Source organism: Apis cerana, linkage group LG4, assembly GCF_029169275.1.
Source record: "Apis cerana isolate GH-2021 linkage group LG4, AcerK_1.0, whole genome shotgun sequence".
NCBI lineage: Eukaryota > Metazoa > Arthropoda > Insecta > Hymenoptera > Apidae > Apis > Apis cerana.
This window is the reverse complement of record NC_083855.1, coordinates 11,651,853-11,671,901: the sequence shown is the minus strand read 5'-3', so window position 1 is coordinate 11,671,901 and position 20,049 is coordinate 11,651,853. Positions and strand designations below refer to the sequence as shown.

General features: G+C 51.0%; 1 protein-coding gene across 50 annotated transcripts in view; it reads left to right on the top strand.

The window, feature by feature from the left end:
• Positions 1–20,049, top strand: part of LOC108001865 (cell adhesion molecule Dscam2) — a 61,119-nt gene that overhangs the window by 32,585 nt on the left and 8,485 nt on the right. For 9 of the 50 annotated variants that reach the window (XM_062074194.1, XM_062074170.1, XM_062074168.1 and 6 more), the window contains 15 exons: positions 1,020–1,456; positions 2,585–2,841; positions 2,916–3,228; positions 11,784–12,074; positions 16,677–16,796; positions 16,864–17,037; positions 17,097–17,393; positions 17,464–17,825; positions 17,897–18,268; positions 18,336–18,522; positions 18,595–18,882; positions 18,953–19,222; positions 19,293–19,524; positions 19,613–19,789; positions 19,859–20,025. In XM_062074194.1, the coding sequence (XP_061930178.1) occupies positions 1,020–1,456; positions 2,585–2,841; positions 2,916–3,228; positions 11,784–12,074; positions 16,677–16,796; positions 16,864–17,037; positions 17,097–17,393; positions 17,464–17,825; positions 17,897–18,268; positions 18,336–18,522; positions 18,595–18,882; positions 18,953–19,222; positions 19,293–19,524; positions 19,613–19,789; positions 19,859–20,025 (3,944 nt within the window). Of the gene's footprint in view, positions 1–1,019; positions 1,457–2,584; positions 2,842–2,915; positions 3,229–4,080; positions 4,369–4,653; positions 4,948–5,181; positions 5,476–6,619; positions 6,923–8,052; positions 8,344–9,057; positions 9,349–10,711; positions 11,006–11,342; positions 11,637–11,783; positions 12,075–12,359; positions 12,648–16,676; positions 16,797–16,863; positions 17,038–17,096; positions 17,394–17,463; positions 17,826–17,896; positions 18,269–18,335; positions 18,523–18,594; positions 18,883–18,952; positions 19,223–19,292; positions 19,525–19,612; positions 19,790–19,858; positions 20,026–20,049 lie in introns of all 50 variants that reach the window. The other 41 variants (XM_062074177.1, XM_062074181.1, XM_062074171.1 and 38 more) reach the window with 9 other exon arrangements.

The window sequence follows — 20,049 nt, the reverse complement described above, 5'->3', positions numbered from 1 at the left end:
TTTCGATTTCGTTTCTTCTAATCACGATCGAGAGAGCGGGTTCTCTTTTCTTTTTTTGTTCTTTTTTCCTTCTCAATTATTCGAATCTTCTCGAGTTCTCTCGGCCCCAAATCCGAATCCGTCATCCATTCCTCGTTGGGAATTATATTTGCATTCGCTCACCACGTGGCGAGGATCGAGAGTTGATCTCTTTTTAATTCCTTTCCCCTTTCTTAAATGGTCGATGACGATCGCCTCTTCTCACTTTCCCTTCTCCTTCAGGAACCCGTTTCACGACCTCCTCTCCGATCTCTCGCTCCGACGAGAGTGTTATCGAGAGAAAAAAAAAAAAGAAAAACCTACGCTTCTTCTCTTTGCGCACTTTCCTCTTTTTTCTTTTTTTTATTTTTCAGTAAACCCTCCCTCTCCACCCCTCAGTAACCAAGTTGTCGCTGTTGTTGTTGTTCGCCAGCCTTCGTAATAAATCCTCTCTCCTCCCCCTCCCCCGTATCCCCTCCGACCTGCTCTGCTTCACGACCGCTATTTACGCTCCAGCTGTTGTCTCGAGCTCTCTTTTTCATTAAGTTTGCGTACTTCTGTGTCGTAGCGAGACACGCGCTAATGAGCCGGCAGTAGAGGCAAAAGCCCGCGCCCAGAGACGCCCAAAGCCCTGCCTATATATATATATGTAGATACACACACACATATATATATATATACACATAATATACTCGGAATATGGAAGATGGGAAAGAAACTCGAAGCGAATAGAAGCGCACCGATCGTGCGACCTCTGTATATACGTATATACGTATGTAACTCCATACACCTCGGTTCGTCGTATTTACCTTTTTTGCGCGATAGCCTCCCCTGCCCGCGCCCTCCTCTCTCCGCGTCGAACGTCTCTTTCTATTCGCTCCGTGTTTCCGTCGTCCCATCCGATCCAATCCGAGGAAGGGAAGAATTTCTTTCTTCGGAAAAATGTTGTGGCCGACCGGATCGCAAATCACGAGAACGCCGCGTACCATGTCTCGTTTCAGATGGTACAAGTTCATCGAGGGCTCGTCCCGCCGTCAACCCGTCCAACTGAACGAGCGCGTCCGCCAGGTTAGCGGGACACTGATCATTCGCGAGGCACGTGTCGAGGATTCGGGCAAATATCTTTGCATCGTGAACAACTCGGTGGGCGGGGAGAGCGTGGAGACGGTGCTCACCGTGACGGCGCCGTTGGGAGCGGAGATCGAGCCGAGCACACAGACGATCGACTTTGGCAGACCTGCAACCTTTACTTGCAACGTGAGAGGGAATCCGATCAAGACCATCTCCTGGCTCAAGGATGGGAAACCGCTTGGACTGGAGGAAGCTGTGTTGAGGATCGAGAGCGTGAAGAAAGAGGACAAAGGGATGTACCAGTGCTTCGTTAGGAACGATCAGGAGAGCGCCCAGGCGACGGCAGAGCTCAAACTCGGTGGACGATGTGAGTTTTCTTAATCGGGGGGGTAATTGACTATATACTTTTTTTTTACTGAAATCTTTTTCGCGGGTATATGTAATAATATATATTATTCGAAATCTAAAATAGATTTTTATTTACCGTTTTCTTCGATTCATTTTTTTTATATGTAAACTCTGTCTTGGATGTATACTTTTTGTATACATATTCGTTGGATTTAACACTACCGGCTTCGACTATATATTTTTTTGCTGAAATCCATCTTCTTGACGGGTATATATAATAATATATATTATTCGAAATCTAAAATAGATTTTTATTTACCGTTTTCTTCGATTCATTTTTTTACATGTAAACTCTGTCTTGGATGTATACTTTTGTATATTCGTTGGATTTAATGCAAATATAGTTAGATCTTAGACGATGAATCGAAACTAATATTTTGCTCATCATTGCCCAATTTCTTCAGTTTAAATTGAAAGAGGAAATTCTTTCGAGATATGTTTACTTCAATGGTCTCTTTATATGTAATATCCAGACATTGATGGCTGTTAAAGCTAAAGAATCTTTAATTTCCTTGATATTGTCAAATTCTTCCTCGCTTTCGAATAATTCGTTTATATCAGAATCTTTTTTATTATTCTTTTTTATCAATTCCATATCTTTTGAAGATTTGCCCATAATACCCTTAGCTAAATAGATAAAATATTCACTCACGAAAATAAAATTTCTGCTAAACTTCCAAATAGCATTTTTTTTTTTACAAAACGCACTGTTGAAATTACTTCTTTTCTCTGCAAAATTCACCGTTTAAAGGATTATTCGTTATCACAATTCTAAACAACTTGTTTGATCGTGTATTTGTTCTTATTTCATTTTTCTTATTTCGCAATAATCGATCTACTTAAATCAACCGTCGAATTGACAGTTTTTCGTGAAAATAGGTATACAGCATCTAGAAATAATAAAATATTCCGAAAAAAACGAATAGAAATATATATGCTACATTACTGTATCACTAAAAATATATAACGCCTAAAGAATAATATTCACAATTTTTAAAATCATAAAATCGAATCTAGCGTTAAGGCTTTAGACGTGTTTCTATTTAACGGAGGCAGTTTTGATCGCAAATATTTTTCACACCCGCAGTCGAACCCCCGCAGATTCGCCAGGCATTCGCCGAGGAGACGCTTCAGCCGGGACCGAGCATGTTCCTGAAATGCGTGGCCAGCGGTAACCCGACCCCCGAGATCACCTGGGAACTCGACGGCAAACGTTTGTCCAACACGGAGAGGCTTCAGGTGGGCCAATACGTGACGGTGAACGGCGACGTGGTCTCCCATCTGAACATATCCAGCACTCACACGAACGACGGTGGATTGTACAAATGTATCGCGGCTTCGAAGGCAAGGCAAATCCTTCCCGGCGAGAAGAATCGGGAAAAATCGGGCGACAATTGATCGAACCGCGGTGGTTACAGGTCGGCTCGGCGGAGCACTCGGCACGTCTCAACGTCTACGGTCTCCCCTTCATTCGCCACATGGACAAAAAGGCCATAGTAGCCGGTGAAACTCTTCGCGTCACTTGCCCAGTTGCCGGATATCCGATCGAGAGCATCGTGTGGGAGCGGGACACGAGAGTGCTGCCGATCAACAGGAAACAAAAAGTCTTCCCCAACGGGACCCTTATCATCGAGAACGTGGAAAGGATGAGCGATCAGGCTACCTACACGTGCGTCGCGAGAAACGCTCAAGGTTACAGCGCCAGAGGAACGTTGGAAGTTCAAGTGATGGGTAAGTTTCTTTGTTCGTTTTTATTATATAACTATAAGTTAACAGGATCGCGATTAAATTCGAGAGATTCTAGCTTCGAATATGATACACGTATATATTTTCGCGGTTGTTAAAAGAGTTTTGTCTTTATTTTTTTTTTCTTTGAACGAAGAAACGCGTACGTTCGATATATATATACAATGAATCGTATCTCGCGTTAAAGAACGTTCTTTTCAGGTTGTATCCAGGTGTTAGACGAACGTTACACGATAACGTTTCTTATCTTGCAGCTCTAATAACCACTCTTTCAGCGAATCCCGATCGACGATTTCGATAAGATCGAATTACCAATAATCGTCGAGTATCTCGGCCGAAAGATCGATGTAATACGCGCGAGATCTTTTCGATGCAGAAAAATCGCGCGACACGGACACGGACACGGACCACGACCCCGTCAATGGAACGTTTTGCAATCGCGCGTTAAACGTGGATCGTCTCGAAAAGAGGGACGAGCGCTTTTCGTTGGAATGTTGGTATGGCGGTGGCTACACACACAGATATATATATATATGTATATATATATATATATATATATCGACGATAAGAAAAATCTGATCATCCTCGCGTTGTTCTCCGTTTTCGAATCGCTGCTGCACAGAGTACCGTGTCCCTGAATCGACGCGTACATCGACGGGTTAATGGATCGGCTCCCTCGTTTTCCCTTCGTTTTCGTTCATGGAAAAAGAAAAAAGAAAGAAAAAAAGAGCGGAGAACGAAACGCAGCCGATCCATCGACGTTGAGACACGTCGGTACACGTGACGTACACGACATACCTGTCATCACACGTCCATGCATCGATCCTCCACCCTCAGTGCCGCCCACGATACAGCAGTTCTCGTTCACCAAGCTACCGATGAACGCCGGGGAGTTCGCAAACCTGCAGTGTATCGTACCGACCGGTGACCTGCCTTTGAACATACGTTGGAGCTATCCCGGAGAGGAGATGGGCGGTTCCTCGGGCGTGCTTGCCAAGAAGGTCGCGGATCGCGTTAGCATGCTCATGATCTCGGTCATCGCCGCGAGACACGCGGGGGAGTACGTTTGCACCGCCGAAAACGCGGCTGGAACCGCGTCCCACTCCACCACGCTCACCGTCAATGGTTCGGGACTATTATCCGCTCCTAGAAATATGTCTTCTTCGTTTTTCTTTTATTTATACATACACGTGTATACATATATACATATATATATATATGTACACGTTTATCTTTCGTTTTCTGCACAATTCTGGTAAAAAACAGCACCGTAGTGAAAAAGCCTCTCCCCTCCCCTCCCCTCCCTTTCCCGTGTCGTCGAAACGAAACTCGCTTCTCTCTCGAGACGAATAATTGCAATCGGAGAGATACGCACTCTCTCTCTCTCCTCTAATCGTACGATTACTTCAGTTGGACCGCAGCTTCTGCCGATCGCATTCAATGCCGAGGTGGCAAACTCGGGTGACTCCGTGTCCGTACCTTGCTCGATCTTGAAGGGCGACATGCCCATGGATATATCGTGGGCGTTCAACGGCGTTGCGATCGACACGTCGAGAGACTCTAGTATCACCGTGACGAGGATCAGCAAACATCTGAGCACGCTGAGCATCGACGGCGTATCAGCGAGGCACGCCGGGGAGTACGCCTGCTCCGCGTCGAATCTCGCCGGTTCCGTCAGTCGATCGGCAACCTTAACGGTCAACGGTACGGATTTCCGGATCCTCCACCATTTTCTCCTCCTTCCTTTCCTCCTCTTTCTTCGTTCTCGCCCTTCCACCGCTGTTATTCCCCTCCTCTCTCTCTCTCTCCGAGTTGTCTTCTCACCGCCATACCAACCATAGGAACGTAGAAACGTTGGATGGAAGAGGGATCGTTGTCGAGCAGCAGTAGCCGCTTTATCGGTCCCCCCTCGCTCCTTTCTGCTCGTCAATTTTCCAGTTGCCCCGCAAATACTGCCGTTCGCTTTCGGGGACGAGGCGGCCAGCTGGGGCGAGTTAGTCTCCGTTACTTGTTCCGTGGCCAAGGGCGATCAACCGCTCGAGATATCTTGGGCGTTTAACGGGACTCCGATCGGCAGCCACCACGGATCCGACGTCGTCATAGGAAGTACCAACAAGAAAAACAGCGTGCTCACTATCGAGTCGGTCGCGGCGAGCCACGCCGGGGAATATACGTGTTCCGCGTCGAATCGCGCCGGCGCCACCACGCATTCTTCTCGGCTAACCGTGAACGGTACATGCGTATGACTCCGTCGCACGTAGAAGAAAAATCTTCTCCTCCCTCTCTCTCCCCTTTCCTTCCTTCCTCCTCCGGAGCATCGCCCCCGGCGATATCGGATCTGCGGAAGCGAACGGGGCTGCGAGCGGAGGACCCTTCGTCCTTCCTATTCGGAGGAAGCTCGCCTCTCACCTTTCTTTTCTTTCCGTCGGTCGCGCAGTCGCGCCACAGATCCTCCAGTTCTCTTTCGGCGACGATCCGCTCAACTCGGGGGAGATGCTGTCGGTTTCTTGCACGATCGTGAAAGGCGACTTCCCGGTCAATTTGACGTGGACGTTCGACGACATCCCCGTAGACTCGAGCAGGCAGGACGTTAATATCATAACTAATAAGAGGGTCAGCTTCTTGAGCATCGACAGCGTCGCGGCGAGGCATGCTGGGAGATACAAGTGCACCGCGTCTAATGCCGCCGGATCCGACAGCCACACGGCCGTCCTCTCGGTCAACGGTATCATATCTCTCTCCCCCCTCTCTCTCTCCACTTGTATTATCTCGAATATTGTTGATAAATCTTGCCAATTGTGTACGAACGTGGCTGTTAAAGAGCGCGCCGACCCGTTCGAGGGTCGTATCGATCTTCCTCCACTTCCTCCTCTTCTTTTCATCCCAGTCAACTTTTCCAATCTCATCGTTCTAAATCGGTCGGCGCGTTTTTCAATCGCTTTTGTACTCGCTCTCTCTCTCTCTCTCTCTCTGGTAACTTGTTGTGTTTAATATTCTTATATCATAGTGCAACGATGTTTGTTAAGAAGAAAGTTGTTTAACTGAGTTACTAACGCCGTCGTAGCGGCGATGATCGTGTAGTCTTTACTCCGTGTGGATCATCGCGTTTCGAGGCGACGGCGGAGGTGACAAGGAGGAGGCGACACGGAGATCGCGATGTACATCCGTCTCCGCGTCTCTTTCTCCCCCCTACTTGCTTTTTCTTTTCCTCTCCTCTCTCTTCTTTTCTTTACAACCTCTACTCCGTCTCTGTTCTCATCCCATGGTCCTTGGAATCCACCTTCGAATTGGAGCGAATTGTTTTCTCTCCTCCGCGGGAAGCTCCGTAAAAGGAAAAGCTGCGCGTTGATTCAAAGGCTGTTCGCCGTACTTGCAGTGGGGCCCCAACTGGCCCCGTTCACGTTCGGCGACGAGGCAGCCAACGCGGGGGAGATGGCCACCGTTCAGTGCGCCGTGATCAAGGGCGATCTGCCGGTGAGGATCGCCTGGTCGCTGAACGGCAGGCGCATCGACCGCGAGCAGAGCCACGAAATCCCCGACATCGTGGTGACCAGGAGCAGCAAACGGATCAGCACGCTCACCATAGACTCGGTGGCCGCGAGACACGCGGGCGAGTACTCGTGCACAGCCACCAACGAGGCCGGATCCGCAACGCACGTCTCGGTCCTCTCGGTGAACGGTACGCCCCGAGGTTCACAGGGTCAGAGGGGTGGTGGTGAACGAACGAACGGGTGGTTGGTCACAGGGGAGGGCAATACGCATCGCGATCTCAGTGAAAGAACATGCGCGTGTGTGTGCAGGGCGTTTATAAAAATGTGAAGAGATGGAAAAAGTTCGTATACGTCCGATGAGGAGTCGATTAGGGAGTTATAGTTTTTTTATGTATACAATTGATTATTTTTAAGGTATTATTTTAAATCCATAGTTGAATCGTCGCGTGACGCTCAATTTGTCTACTCGTTTCAGGATATCAATTTGTAAGATACGATGCAACATTTTCATGTCATTTGAGACAAATCGTTTTCTCCCTATCTGATACAGACTCAAAATCCTCGTAATTCCTTAATTAAACCTTATCGGATATATATATGATACGAACTTTTTCCATCGTTTCGATGCCACAAGAATCCGCAGACAGACGTCACACTTTTATAAACGCCCTGACCGTTCCTTTCGTCGTTCTTCCATCCGAGGTATACACGTATAGCACCGTTTTTATTTCCGTTAAACGACACTCGCGTGTATCGACACGTTTCCACGCCATCTATCTAGCCGATTGTTATCACGTCGACAGTGCCGCCACGCATCGCCCCGTTCGAAATGGCCGACAAGGCCGTGAATTGGGGTGATTCCGTATCGGCTGTCTGCACCGTGGTCAACGGGGATTCCCCGCTCGAGATCAGCTGGGCCCTCGATTCCATGCCTATCGACGAGAGCCACCGGATATCCGTGATCACTAAGAAAAGGAACAGCCTGCTCTCCATTGATTCGGCCAGCCCGAGTCACGCGGGAACGTACACTTGCGTAGCTTCGAACGAGGCCGGTGCCACCAGCTATTCGGCGGAGTTGACGGTGAACGGTACACTTAACGCACTCACGATGGACAGACATCCTCGAGAAAACCGAACTCGCGTATATATATATATATATATCCCCTCCTTCTTTCGATCCTTCTCATCGCTTCTTTCGCTTCCCCGAGTAAGCAAAGGTGGTCTCTCCGGGGGGAGGGTGGAGATCTCTGATACATGGATAGACAGGTGGATAGTAGATAGAGAGAAAGATAGGGGAAAAGAAAGTGTTGGGTTACAGTCGCACCGCAGATAGCTCCGTTCGTGATCACCGAGGAGCCGGCTAATTGGGGCGACTCGATTTCCGTGGTGTGCGCCATCCTCAAGGGCGACTTACCGATCGAGATCTCGTGGGCGCTGAACGGCGAGCCGATCGGCCGTGATCGTTCCGATATTAACGTTGTGGCGACCACGAAAAAGAATAGCATCCTCAGCATCGAGTCGGTCGCCGCGAGGCACGCGGGGGAGTACACGTGTTCGGCGTCCAACAAGGCTGGGGCGACCAGTCATTCGGCCATCCTCGCCGTGAACGGTACAATTTTTTTCTCCTCCCTCCCTCCCCTCCCTGCACTCCTCCTTCGCCGCCCTTCCTCTTCTCCGCCCATCCAGGTGTCGGTGGTGGCGGTCGAGGAATTTTCCGTTTCGAGCGAGGCAAGTTTCGCGACATCACGACACGCATAAGTCGATCTTCGTTCGTCCTTTAGTTGCGCCCGAGATAGCTCCGTTCGTGATCAGTGAGAGACCGGCTAACTGGGGGGACACGGTCACCGCAACCTGCACCATGCTGAAGGGCGATCCTCCGATACAGATCGAGTGGGCCCTGAACGGCGAGCCGATCTCCCACGATTATTCCGATATATCGATCGCGACCAGCAGGCGTGTCAGCCTGCTCACTATAGACGCTGTGACGGCCAGTCACGCCGGGGAATACACCTGCATGGCGAGCAACGCCGCCGGTGGGACGAGTTTTACCGCGACTTTGGCCGTCAACGGTACACAAATATACGATACACGTGCTCTCTCTCTCTCTCTCTCTCGATATCTGCATGCGCGATAAACTCTCTCACACCAGATCTAGATTTCCTTCCCTTCTTTTTCCCATCCGATCCATCCCCCTCTTCCTTTTTTCTTTTCTTTATTTCATCTCATTAGGAAGTCATGGACGTCGATCATCGTCGATCACGAAAGTTACGCTCTTTTTCTGATATATATATATATAAATATACATATATTATCTTGACCACAGTTGCACCGGAAATCGTGCCATTCGATATCGGAGAGGGGCCAGCGAATTGGGGGGACACCGTGACCGCAACGTGCACGGTACTGAAAGGGGATCACCCGATCCAGATAGAGTGGGCGTTGAACGGCGAGCCGATCTCGCGTAATCATTACGACATATCGATAGTAAATACCAGCAAGCGGGTCAGCCTGTTGACGATCGACGGCGTGACGGCGAGACACGCGGGAGAATACACGTGCTCTGTCAGCAACGCAGCCGGTGGGACGAGTTATTCCGCAACTCTCGCCGTGAACGGTACACCAAACGATATCCACCCCGATTCAATCTCGCTCTTCTCTTTTCGCATGCACGCAACCATCTTTCTTCCTTCCTTCCTTCCTTCCTTCCTTCCTTCGATCCTCGTCGAAAGGGAGAGGAGTAGAAGGGTATTTCGTGAAACGAGGAGAAATTCGATCCTTTTTCATGCTCGAATGACCGAGAAGTGGACGCTTACGCCGAAGGGGAAATAACGAGCCATTCAATCAAGATTGGATGTGGTTGACGAATGTGCTAAAGCAAGTTTCCATGTCGTTGTAGTTGCGCCGCATATAGGGCCATTCTCGATCAGTGACGGACCGGCAAACTCGGGCGACATGGTCTCGGCTACCTGTTCGATAATGAAAGGCGACTTTCCGGTAGAGATCGTGTGGAAGTTTAACGGTAGGGCGATAGGTTTCAACGATCCGGACTTAACTATCACGAGGATCAATAGGCATATGAGCGCACTGAGCATCGAGTCCGTTGCGGCGAGACACGCGGGCGAGTATACGTGCGTCGCGACGAACAGGGCTGGAAACGTCACCCACTCGACCACGTTGGCTGTGAACGGTATATATACGAAAGAAACAAGCACGCTTGCACGTCAAACGAGTTTTGCACATTGTCATCGCCTAATTAAAGAAAAGACAGAGAAAAAAAGAAAGAAGAAAGACTCGATCCCGATTATCCCTTCGTCCACTTTCCTCTTCTCCCCTCCCCTCCCCTTTGTCGTACGACGAAACGAGGAAACGAGAAATTCCTTCCTTCGTACACACACACGCACACACGCATATATACATTTCGGTATCGCCGGCCATTTTCTCAGTTGCACCGCAGATCTTTCCATTCACGTTCGGCGACGAGCCGGTGAACTCGGGCGAAGCGATCTCGGCGACCTGCTCGATCCTGAAGGGAGACTTCCCTATGGACATAACCTGGGCGTTGGACGGTTCGCCCATCGATTCCGAGAGAAGCGATCAGTACACGATCACGAAGAGCAAGCGGCTGAGCGTGTTGGCGATCGACGCCGTGGCGGCAAGGCACGCGGGTGAATACACTTGCACCGCGTCGAACAAGGCTGGAGCCTCGAGCCACACGGCCGCATTGGCCGTGAACGGTAATGAACGGTAGCACTAGCCACGCGCGCTATGCGTACGACCTAGCCTAGGCGCACCTCTTCTCAGACTCTCTTCTCTCTTTTCTCGTTCATCATTTCGCGATCCCTCGTCCTGTGCGCGTGCACGATATCCTCGCGCGATGGGCGATACACGGGAGGAGGGGGAGGAGGCACTCGTCGAGAGAAACGGAGAAAGCCGCTCGCGTTCCCCTCGTGTGGTGGCTTTGATCGGGTATTTTTCAGTTGCGCCGCAGATCGCGCCGTTCTCGATCGGTGACGAACCCGCGAATTGGGGAGAAGCGGTCTCGGCAGTGTGCACCATCGTAAAGGGGGACCTGCCCATCGAGCTTGCCTGGGCCCTGAACGGTCAACCTATCTCGGCCAACAATCACCCCGATATCACTATATCGAGCACCGGGAAACGCGTCAGTCTGATGACCATCGAGGCTGTGAGCGGCAGCCACGCCGGGGAATATACGTGTACCGCCTCGAACGCGGCAGGAGCGACCAGCTATTCGGCCACCTTGGCCGTAAACGGTACAGAGAACCGTTTCGACTATTGCGCCATGCGATATCGTATACATATATATATATAGATACGAATACCGCTCTCTCTCTCTATCTATCTATCTATCTGTCTATCTATCTCCTTTCACTGGCACGCGTCCAAGGGAAAACATCTCCTTTCTCCCCCACCACTCCCGTTCCTCCCACTCTCCGTCTTTTCTTTAAAACAGTTCCATCTTATCTCCTCGTTCCCCTCCTGTTCGTTCGCTATTTGATCGATCGATACAGAAGGATTCGTATGGACCGACCGAGACCGCGGGTATCGTCGAGGCACGTATTGAAATAGCTTTTCGGATGTTGTTTCTAGTCGCTCCGCAGATCGCCCCATTTTCCATCGGCGAGGAACCGGCCAATTGGGGTGAACAAGTGTCCGCAATGTGTAGCATCTTGAAAGGCGACTCACCGATCGAAATTCGATGGAGTTTGAACGGGGAACCGATCACGCGTACTAATCATCCGGATATAACTGTCACGAAAACGGGGAAAAAGAACTCTGTCCTAATCATCGACTCCGTCACCGCGCATCACGCAGGCGAATATACTTGCGTAGCGAGCAACTTGGTGGGATCCGTCAGCCGTTCGGCAGAATTATCGGTGAACGGTATTGCAGCATCAGAGCATATATCGCACGAAATTATCGAAGACCTTCGTTCCTCCTAGTCGATCCCATTCCGACCCATTCATCCCCTCTCTCTTTTCTCGCATCGAGCGTCCCTTCGATCTCTGAACGCGGACGTGTTGCTCGCAGTCTCGCCGCAGATCGCGCCGATCTCGTTCGGCGACGAGCCAGTGAACGCCGGGGACCTGGTCTCGGTACAGTGTGTGGTGACCAAAGGCGACTCCCCTCTCGAGATCACTTGGACCTTCGATAGCCAGCCTATCAGATCCGATCGGATGGACGTGATCGTGTCCAACTCCGGGAAACGCGTCAAACAACTGACCATCGAGTCCGTGGCTGCGCGGCATGCGGGGGAGTACACCTGCGTCGCCTCGAACGCGGCTGGATCGACCTCGCACTCGGCCAAATTGGACGTCAACGGTACACGCACTCGTCCAAACATTCTTCTCGTCGCGAGATCTCCCTTTCCTTTCCCGACCTTCGTCATCCCCTCTCGTCCCCTTCTTTCACTTTTCACTTTCATTTTCCCCCTTTTCTCGTCTCGCGAAAATTCGGAAGGGAAGGGAAGGGAAGGGGAGGAAAGGAAGAGAGAGGTTTCTCGATCGATCGGTAGGGCGGGAGCAAAGGTTTGCGCGAGCAAAGGCTCTTTTTCTTCTTCTTCTACTTCTTCTTCTTCTTCTTCTTTCAGTTCTTTTCTGTTTCCAGTCATTCCGAAATTATTGCCGTTCACGTTCGGCGAGAAACCGCTTAACTCGGGTCAAGTAGTAACCGTACCGTGCGCCGTGGTCGAGGGCGATCAACCCTTGAAGCTTCGCTGGACCTTAAACGGTCATGCGATCTCGCCCCACTCTGGAATCTCGATCGTGGATCTCGGCGGACGGGGCGCCATACTCAGCATAGGATCCGTCCAGGCGACGCACGCTGGAACGTACACGTGTATCGCGGAAAACCTTGCCGGAAGGCACGAGCTCTCGGCCGATCTCATTGTCAACGGTGCTTAAAAATCTGCCCATCTATATATATATATATACCATTTAATATTATAATAGATCTTGTTAATTCGAATACGTTTTCACACACGCCTGTCGTACTATATCTTTTTCTTTTTCTTTTTTTTTTCTTGCGCCTTTCGAAAGAAAACCTCCCTTTCCCCGAAAATTATCCATGTTATCCAGTAGCGATGTATACTTGCTCGGGTATATATATATATGTAAGGAACGAAACGAACAATCCTCTCCTATCTTCTTCGCGCCTCGTATATCGTACACGTATATATATTCGACTTTCCAACGAGGAAAAGCGCGAAAATCTCGATGATACGAAAGTATAGTTTGACATCCAACCGTCCCCGCCCCTCCTCCCCCCTCCTTCCCAATATAAATCAAGCGAAATGTGTGGTATGTACGGCCGTACTGTAGATATGTCGATCTGTCTCTATCTCTCGGCAGTCGCCCCGCATCTGCAGCCGTTCACATTCGACGAGGCCAACTCCGGCGATCTGATAATCGTCCATTGCGCGGTCGTAAAGGGGGACACGCCGATTTCGCTCAAGTGGTTGTTCGAGGGACGCCATTTAGAAGTAGGCGACGGAGTTGGTATCACCGCGTTGGGGGATAGAGTGTCCGCACTGACGATCCCCGCGGTCAGGGGAGAGCACGCCGGGGAGTATGCTTGCGTGGCCGATAATCCAGCCGGTCGTGCTAGGCACAGCGCCCATCTAAAAGTGAACGGTACAGAACACGCCGCACGTCAACACACTATTGATCAAATGGCGAATATATCAGATGCCAGAGAATCGTAATATCAGAGCGAACGTGCGCTACGATTGATTGAAAAAAGTGAACGATGATATTGGAGAATCGGCATGATGTTGTGATCCAGCCGTGTATTTATCATATAATTTCTTATTATTATTGATTATTACGCGTAGACACGCTGTACACTTGTTTCTTTTTTTTTTTTTTATACGTGTTTATTTTATGTGTATATATATATATATACCGGGCAAGTGAAACTTTCTTTTTTTTTTTTTTTTTTTGTTAATTCGATTAATTGTTATTCCGCTCTTCGTATTTCGTAGTTCGAGTAGTATATAATATATATATATATATATATATATGTATATGTATATATGTATATGTATATATATATTTTTGAAAGAGAAGCAAACAGAACGTCTCTACCATTGTCTGCTGTTGATTGTTGTAATAGCGTAATATACGTAACATATATTGAATATTGTTCTTTATTTTTTTTTTTTTTTTTCTTTTTGGAAAGTCTGCATTTGCTCGACTGTCCATTCTTTCTTTCTTTACACATATAATTATCTTCCCGCATCGTTTGTTTCGAAGCATCATCGTTTAGGTAGGTCGCTCGGCCGAGTGTAGCTTTTGGACCACAGTCCCCCACTCTCGTTATCCTTGGGCTACCAATGATCAAAGGTAATTTGTCCGTAGTTCAGGACGAGCTAAACTTCCCCTCCCGTTTCGTTCCCCGTCCAATTCTCTTTCTCCTTTCTCCCACACACTCGTAACACACGCTCACGCGCGCACTGCGTCTCGTCTCTCTCTCTCTCTCTCTCTCTCTCTTTCCGGCTGTCTGCCTCTTCTCGATCCTTTCCCTCGCGTCGTTGCCGAGACGAAAACGTGGGCGTGCGTCCCACGCGGATGGGGAGGAGGAAGCAGAGGAAAAGGCGACTCTCGGCGACCGAGGGACGGGAAGAAGTCCGTTGCGTAGACGATGATCAATGACGACGAGACTGTGGATCCATCGAGGGGGTGTGTATGCGTGTGCGTGGGTGTGGATCTAGCCGGGGATGCTCATCGTTCCAGTCCTGCCACGGATCAGTCCGTTCGATTTTGGCGACCAACCGATTTACGCGGGGCAGGCCGCCCAACTGGCGTGCATGGTGGCGACGGGCGACACCCCCATCGACATCGCCTGGACCCACGAGGATCGGCCCCTCTCGCAATTCATGGGATACAACGTCGGGAAACTCGGGCCACGGATGAGCATGATGCTGATCGAGCCTGTAACGCCGGACCACGCGGGACGTTACACGTGTATCGCAACCAATCCGTCCGGCAAAGCGATCCACGAGGCGACGTTGCGTGTTCACGGTTAGGGAACAGAGTAATGTGGGAATAATATCGTGGTGAATGAATAATATCGTGCAATAATTGATGAATAATTGATTGAACGGTGAATAAGAACGAATAAGAATGAGATGAGACGCAACAGCGCAACAGCCCGGCGCAGTTCACAACCCCGATTCAGATTGTTTCATTTATCGCAGGCTTTAATAATAATTTTGATTGAATGCATCTTCGTCGTTGCCGAGAACGAACGCTCGAACGAAATCTTTCCTTTTTTGGCGAAAGCTTTCTGGATTTCAGTTCACACAGCGGAAGAGTTTTCGCGTTCACAGCTTTCGTCCGTACCTCTCTCTCTCTCTCTCTCTCTCTCTCTTTCTCTCGCTATCTCTGACTTCTACTTATCCTATCTCTCTCTCTCTCTCTATCCCCCGTTCCGCAATCTCGTCATTCCGCGTGTATTATGCATACCCACGTTTTGTGTCCGATCCCCCTCGTTCTACGTTCACCCCTCGTGCGTGTCCGCTCCTATTTCCCGCCTTATTCAGCCGAGTAGCGGAACCAAAGTTACACCCAAGCCCGAGGAAAGAGCCCACTTCGTTCCCCTCCCATTCCATCCAGCAATTTGGTTCAGCTTGACCCGCATCGTTTATCTGTTGGCTAAGTATCTCGCATCGTTCGATCGTTACCACCCTGTCTCGTTGTCATGCTCTCATCGTCGCTAATATTCTTCGACGACACCTATCGAGTATGGCTTTTTCTTTCGAGTTGGCTTTTTCTCGCCGCGCGATCTCCAACGAGCGATAACAGGCACCACCGACGATCAGGATACACGTATTATATGTATATATATATATATATATACGACAATTCTCGTCCTCTCGTGCGCGTCACGTGCTTCACCAGCTCCCCCCTCTTCTCCCCTGAGAAAAAAGAAAAAAGAAAACTCAACGAGCCATCATTCGTATAATAATAATAATAATAATAACAACGACAACACCGAACAACGATCGATGGATCGTCGCGATCTATCGCCGGATTATCTATTTATCTCAGGATCACCCTCCCAGCGATCGAGCTGCGTGTCTCTCGTGATCACATTCGAGTGTCGATTTATTGTTATCTCACCGCACCGTACCCCCTCCCCCGTCGCGCTACAACGCGTCCTTGCTCTCCTCCAACACGACCGACCGACCATCCGATCAACCCCCGAAAATCACCCTCTCGCCAACCTATCGACGAAACCCTTCGCCTCCTTTAACCCCACCACCTTAACCGCCCCTCTCACCACACGTCTCGCCTCGTATTCATTTCTTTTTACATGCATTCGTAGCGGTAGCAGATGTATCTTTCTTTTGACAACAACGCATGCCGCCTCCTCTTTTTTTAGTCTAACGAAATATAGATAGCTTTCTCTCACTCTCTCTCACTCTTTCTCCGACTTCTTTCGCCGCAGCACGACGGACCGTAACGCAGCAGCCTAACCTTACCTAACCCTTGCATGCACGGCGTTCGGCTCCGAGCCGAGCTTTCTCTCTCTCTCTCCTTCTCTCTGTCTCTCCATCTCTTGCGCACGTTCATCATCTTTCACCCGTTTTCGTAGCGCAAGTAGTCGTAACGATCACTTCATCTCTTCTCACACTCCCGCATGCACGACTTTAGATGCAATGTCGTCGTCGTTGTTTTCGTCGCAGTTGCGGGGGCGAGCCGCGACGTTTCGTCCAGCATGCGAGGAAACAGCCTGTCGTGATCTTCGGCTCGTGAAACGTGGAAAGTGAAACGCGCGTCCCTCGAAAGAAAGGAAAAAAGAGGGGTTGGAGAGAAGTCAGGGCCCGAGGTCACGACGAGGCGCGACTGGCTCCCGGATTAACTGCCCCGTACGGGTGGTACGCCGGGGAACACGTGGAATGACCTGGTTATTCTGTAACAGTACCACCACGCTGGATCCTGGAGCCCACCGACAAGGCATTCGCTCAAGGCTCTGACGCTCGCGTCGAGTGCAAAGCCGACGGTTTCCCCAAGCCCCAGGTCACGTGGAAGAAGGCCGCTGGTAAGTGATCGACCATCCATCCTGGCGTCTGTCCCCGAGCGCGTCTGCCCTATTCCCCGTTTCACAGGGGACACACCGGGCGATTACACCGACCTGAAATTGAGCAATCCGGACATTAGCGTGGAGGACGGGACCCTGTCGATCAACAACATTCAGAAGACGAACGAAGGCTACTATCTCTGCGAGGCTGTGAACGGGATCGGCGCGGGACTCTCGGCTGTTATCTTCATCTCGGTTCAAGGTATTCCGTCGTCCGTCCTCCACCCTTTTCTCCGCCCTAATCTTCGTCGATCGCTTCAGCCCCGCCCCACTTCGAGATCAAACTGAAGAACCAGACCGCGCGACGAGGGGAGCCGGCCGTGTTGCAATGCGAGGCCCAAGGCGAGAAACCGATCGGCATCCTCTGGAACATGAACAACAAGAGGCTGGACCCGAAGAGCGATTCCCGTTACACGATCCGGGAGGAAATATTGGCGAACGGCGTGCTGTCCGACCTGAGCATCAAGAGAACCGAGAGAAGCGACTCGGCCCTCTTCACCTGCGTGGCGACCAACGCTTTCGGAAGCGACGACACGAGTATCAACATGATCGTGCAAGGTTCGAGTCTATTCTCTCCCTCCGCCCCCTTCTCCCCCGTTTACGAATTACGAATTACGTTTCCTCGCAGAGGTACCCGAGGTTCCGTACGGTTTGAAGGTGTTGGACAAATCCGGACGCTCGGTTCAACTTTCCTGGGCGGCGCCCTACGACGGGAACAGCCCGATCAAGCGCTACGTGATCGAGTACAAGATCAGCAAAGGCTCGTGGGAGACCGATATCGACAGAGTTCTGGTGCCCGGATCCCAGCAGAACGTAGCCGGAGTGTTCAATCTCAGACCCGCCACCACCTACCACCTCAGAATCGTGGCCGAGAACGAAATAGGCGCGTCCGACCCGTCCGACACGGTCACCATAATCACTGCCGAGGAGGCGCCCAGCGGCCCGCCAACCTCCATCCGCGTCGACGACCTCGACCAGCACACCCTCAAGGTACCGGCTCCGCTTCGAGTCTCCCTTTCTTTCTTTCTTCAGTTCCTCTCTACGAATTCTTTTCGACTCAGGTAACGTGGAAACCGCCCCCTCGCGAGGATTGGAACGGCGAGATCCTTGGATACTACGTCGGCTACAGGCTCTCCTCCTCCGAGAAACCGTACATGTTCGAAACCGTGGACTTCTCGAAGGAGGACGGAAAGGAGCACCACCTGCAGATCATGAACCTGAAGACGTACACCCAGTACAGCGTGGTCGTGCAAGCGTTCAACAAAGTGGGATCGGGGCCGATGAGCGAGGAGCGGAGGCAGCACACCGCCGAGGGCGTACCCGAGCAACCCCCTCACGACACCACTTGCACCACCTTGACCTCCCAGACCATCAGGATCTCCTGGATGTCGCCCCCCCTTAGCGCCGCGAATGGAGTCATCACCGGATACAAGGTGATTGTAGTTCTCCCTTACCCGTCCACGAGTCGAGTCTTCGAATGTTACATCCCTCGTCATCCAGGTCATCTACGGACCCTCCGACACCTGGTACGACGAGAACACCAAGGACACCAAGATCACCTCCTCGAGCGAGACCATTTTGCACGGATTGAAGAAGTACACGAACTACAGCATGCAAGTCTTGGCTTTCACTTCTGGCGGAGACGGTGTCAAGTCCGCGCCCATTCACTGCCAAACCGAGCAGGACGGTGAGAAGCCTGAGAGACGCTTTTCTCGAACGCGCAAATCCTCATCCTTTCCTAATCATATCGTGTACACAGCCCCCGAAGCGCCTATCGCGATCAAGGCTCTCGTCATGTCGTCCGAATCGATCCTGGTTTCGTGGAGGCCACCCAGCCAACCGAACGGCGTCATCACCCAGTACACCGTTTACACGAAGGCGGACAACGCGGAGGAGCCGAGCAGCCAGAAGGTGCCGCCCAATCAGCTCACCCACGAGGCGTCCGAATTGGACAAGACGCGCAGATACGACTTCTGGGTGACCGCGAGCACGAACATCGGCGAGGGAGAGGCTTCCAAGATCGTCGCACTGGCGCCCAGCGTTCGAGGTATCTCCACCCCTCCCCTCTCCTCTTCTCGACGAGCCCGTCACAATCCTTTTTTCGAAAACTGTTTCAGTACCGGCGAAGATCGCGTCGTTCGACGACAAATTCACGGCCACCTACAAGGAGGACGTGAAATTACCCTGCTTGGCCGTCGGCGTGCCCGCGCCCGAGGTGACGTGGAAAGTGCGAGGCGCCGTGCTCCAATCCAGCGACAGACTGCGACAATTGCCCGAAGGATCCCTGTTCATCAAGGAAGTGGACCGCACCGACGCCGGGGAATACTCTTGCTACGTGGAAAACACGTTCGGCCACGACACCGTCACCCACCAGTTGATCGTGCACGGTGAGAAAGCACCCTCGCGAGGATGAATTTCTCGTTTCTCGAAACTCGACCGACCAACTCGACTTCGCAGCTCCCCCTCACTCGCCCCAAATCACCCTCACCGCGACCACCACCAACTCGCTGACGATGAAGGTGCGCCCTCACCCCCAGGACAACGCCCCGATCCACGGATACACGATCCACTACAAGCCGGAATTCGGCGACTGGGACACGGCGCAGATCAGCTCCACGGTGCAGAAGTACACTTTGGAGAATTTGTTGTGCGGCTCGAGATACCAGATCTACGTAACCGCGTACAACGGGTAGGTGAATGAACAAATAAACAAAGGAACAAACGTGTAATTAATTGTTCGCATTATTGGAGGCAAAGAGACGTTGACTCGATTTTAGAATCGGAACCGGCGACCCATCCGACATGCTCAACACCCGCACCAAAGGCTCGAAACCGATCATCCCCGAGGCGGCAAGGTTCATCGAGGTGGCGACGAACAGCATCACTCTGCACTTGAACGCGTGGTCCGACGGCGGCTGCCCCATGATCTACTTCGTGGTCGAGCACAAGAAGAAGTAAGGGGGAAACGAGAACGCGAAATCTATAAATCGTCGTCGTCGATAATTGTCGATCGTGTGATTCAGGAACCAACAGGAATGGAACCAGGTGTCGAACAACGTTAAACCGGGCGGCAACTTCGTAGTTCTGGATTTGGTCCCTGCCACGTGGTACCACTTGCGCGTCACCGCCCACAATAACGCTGGGTTCGCGGTTGCCGAGTACGAATTCGCAACGCTGACCGTAACCGGAGGTAAATAAAATAAGAAGGCGATAA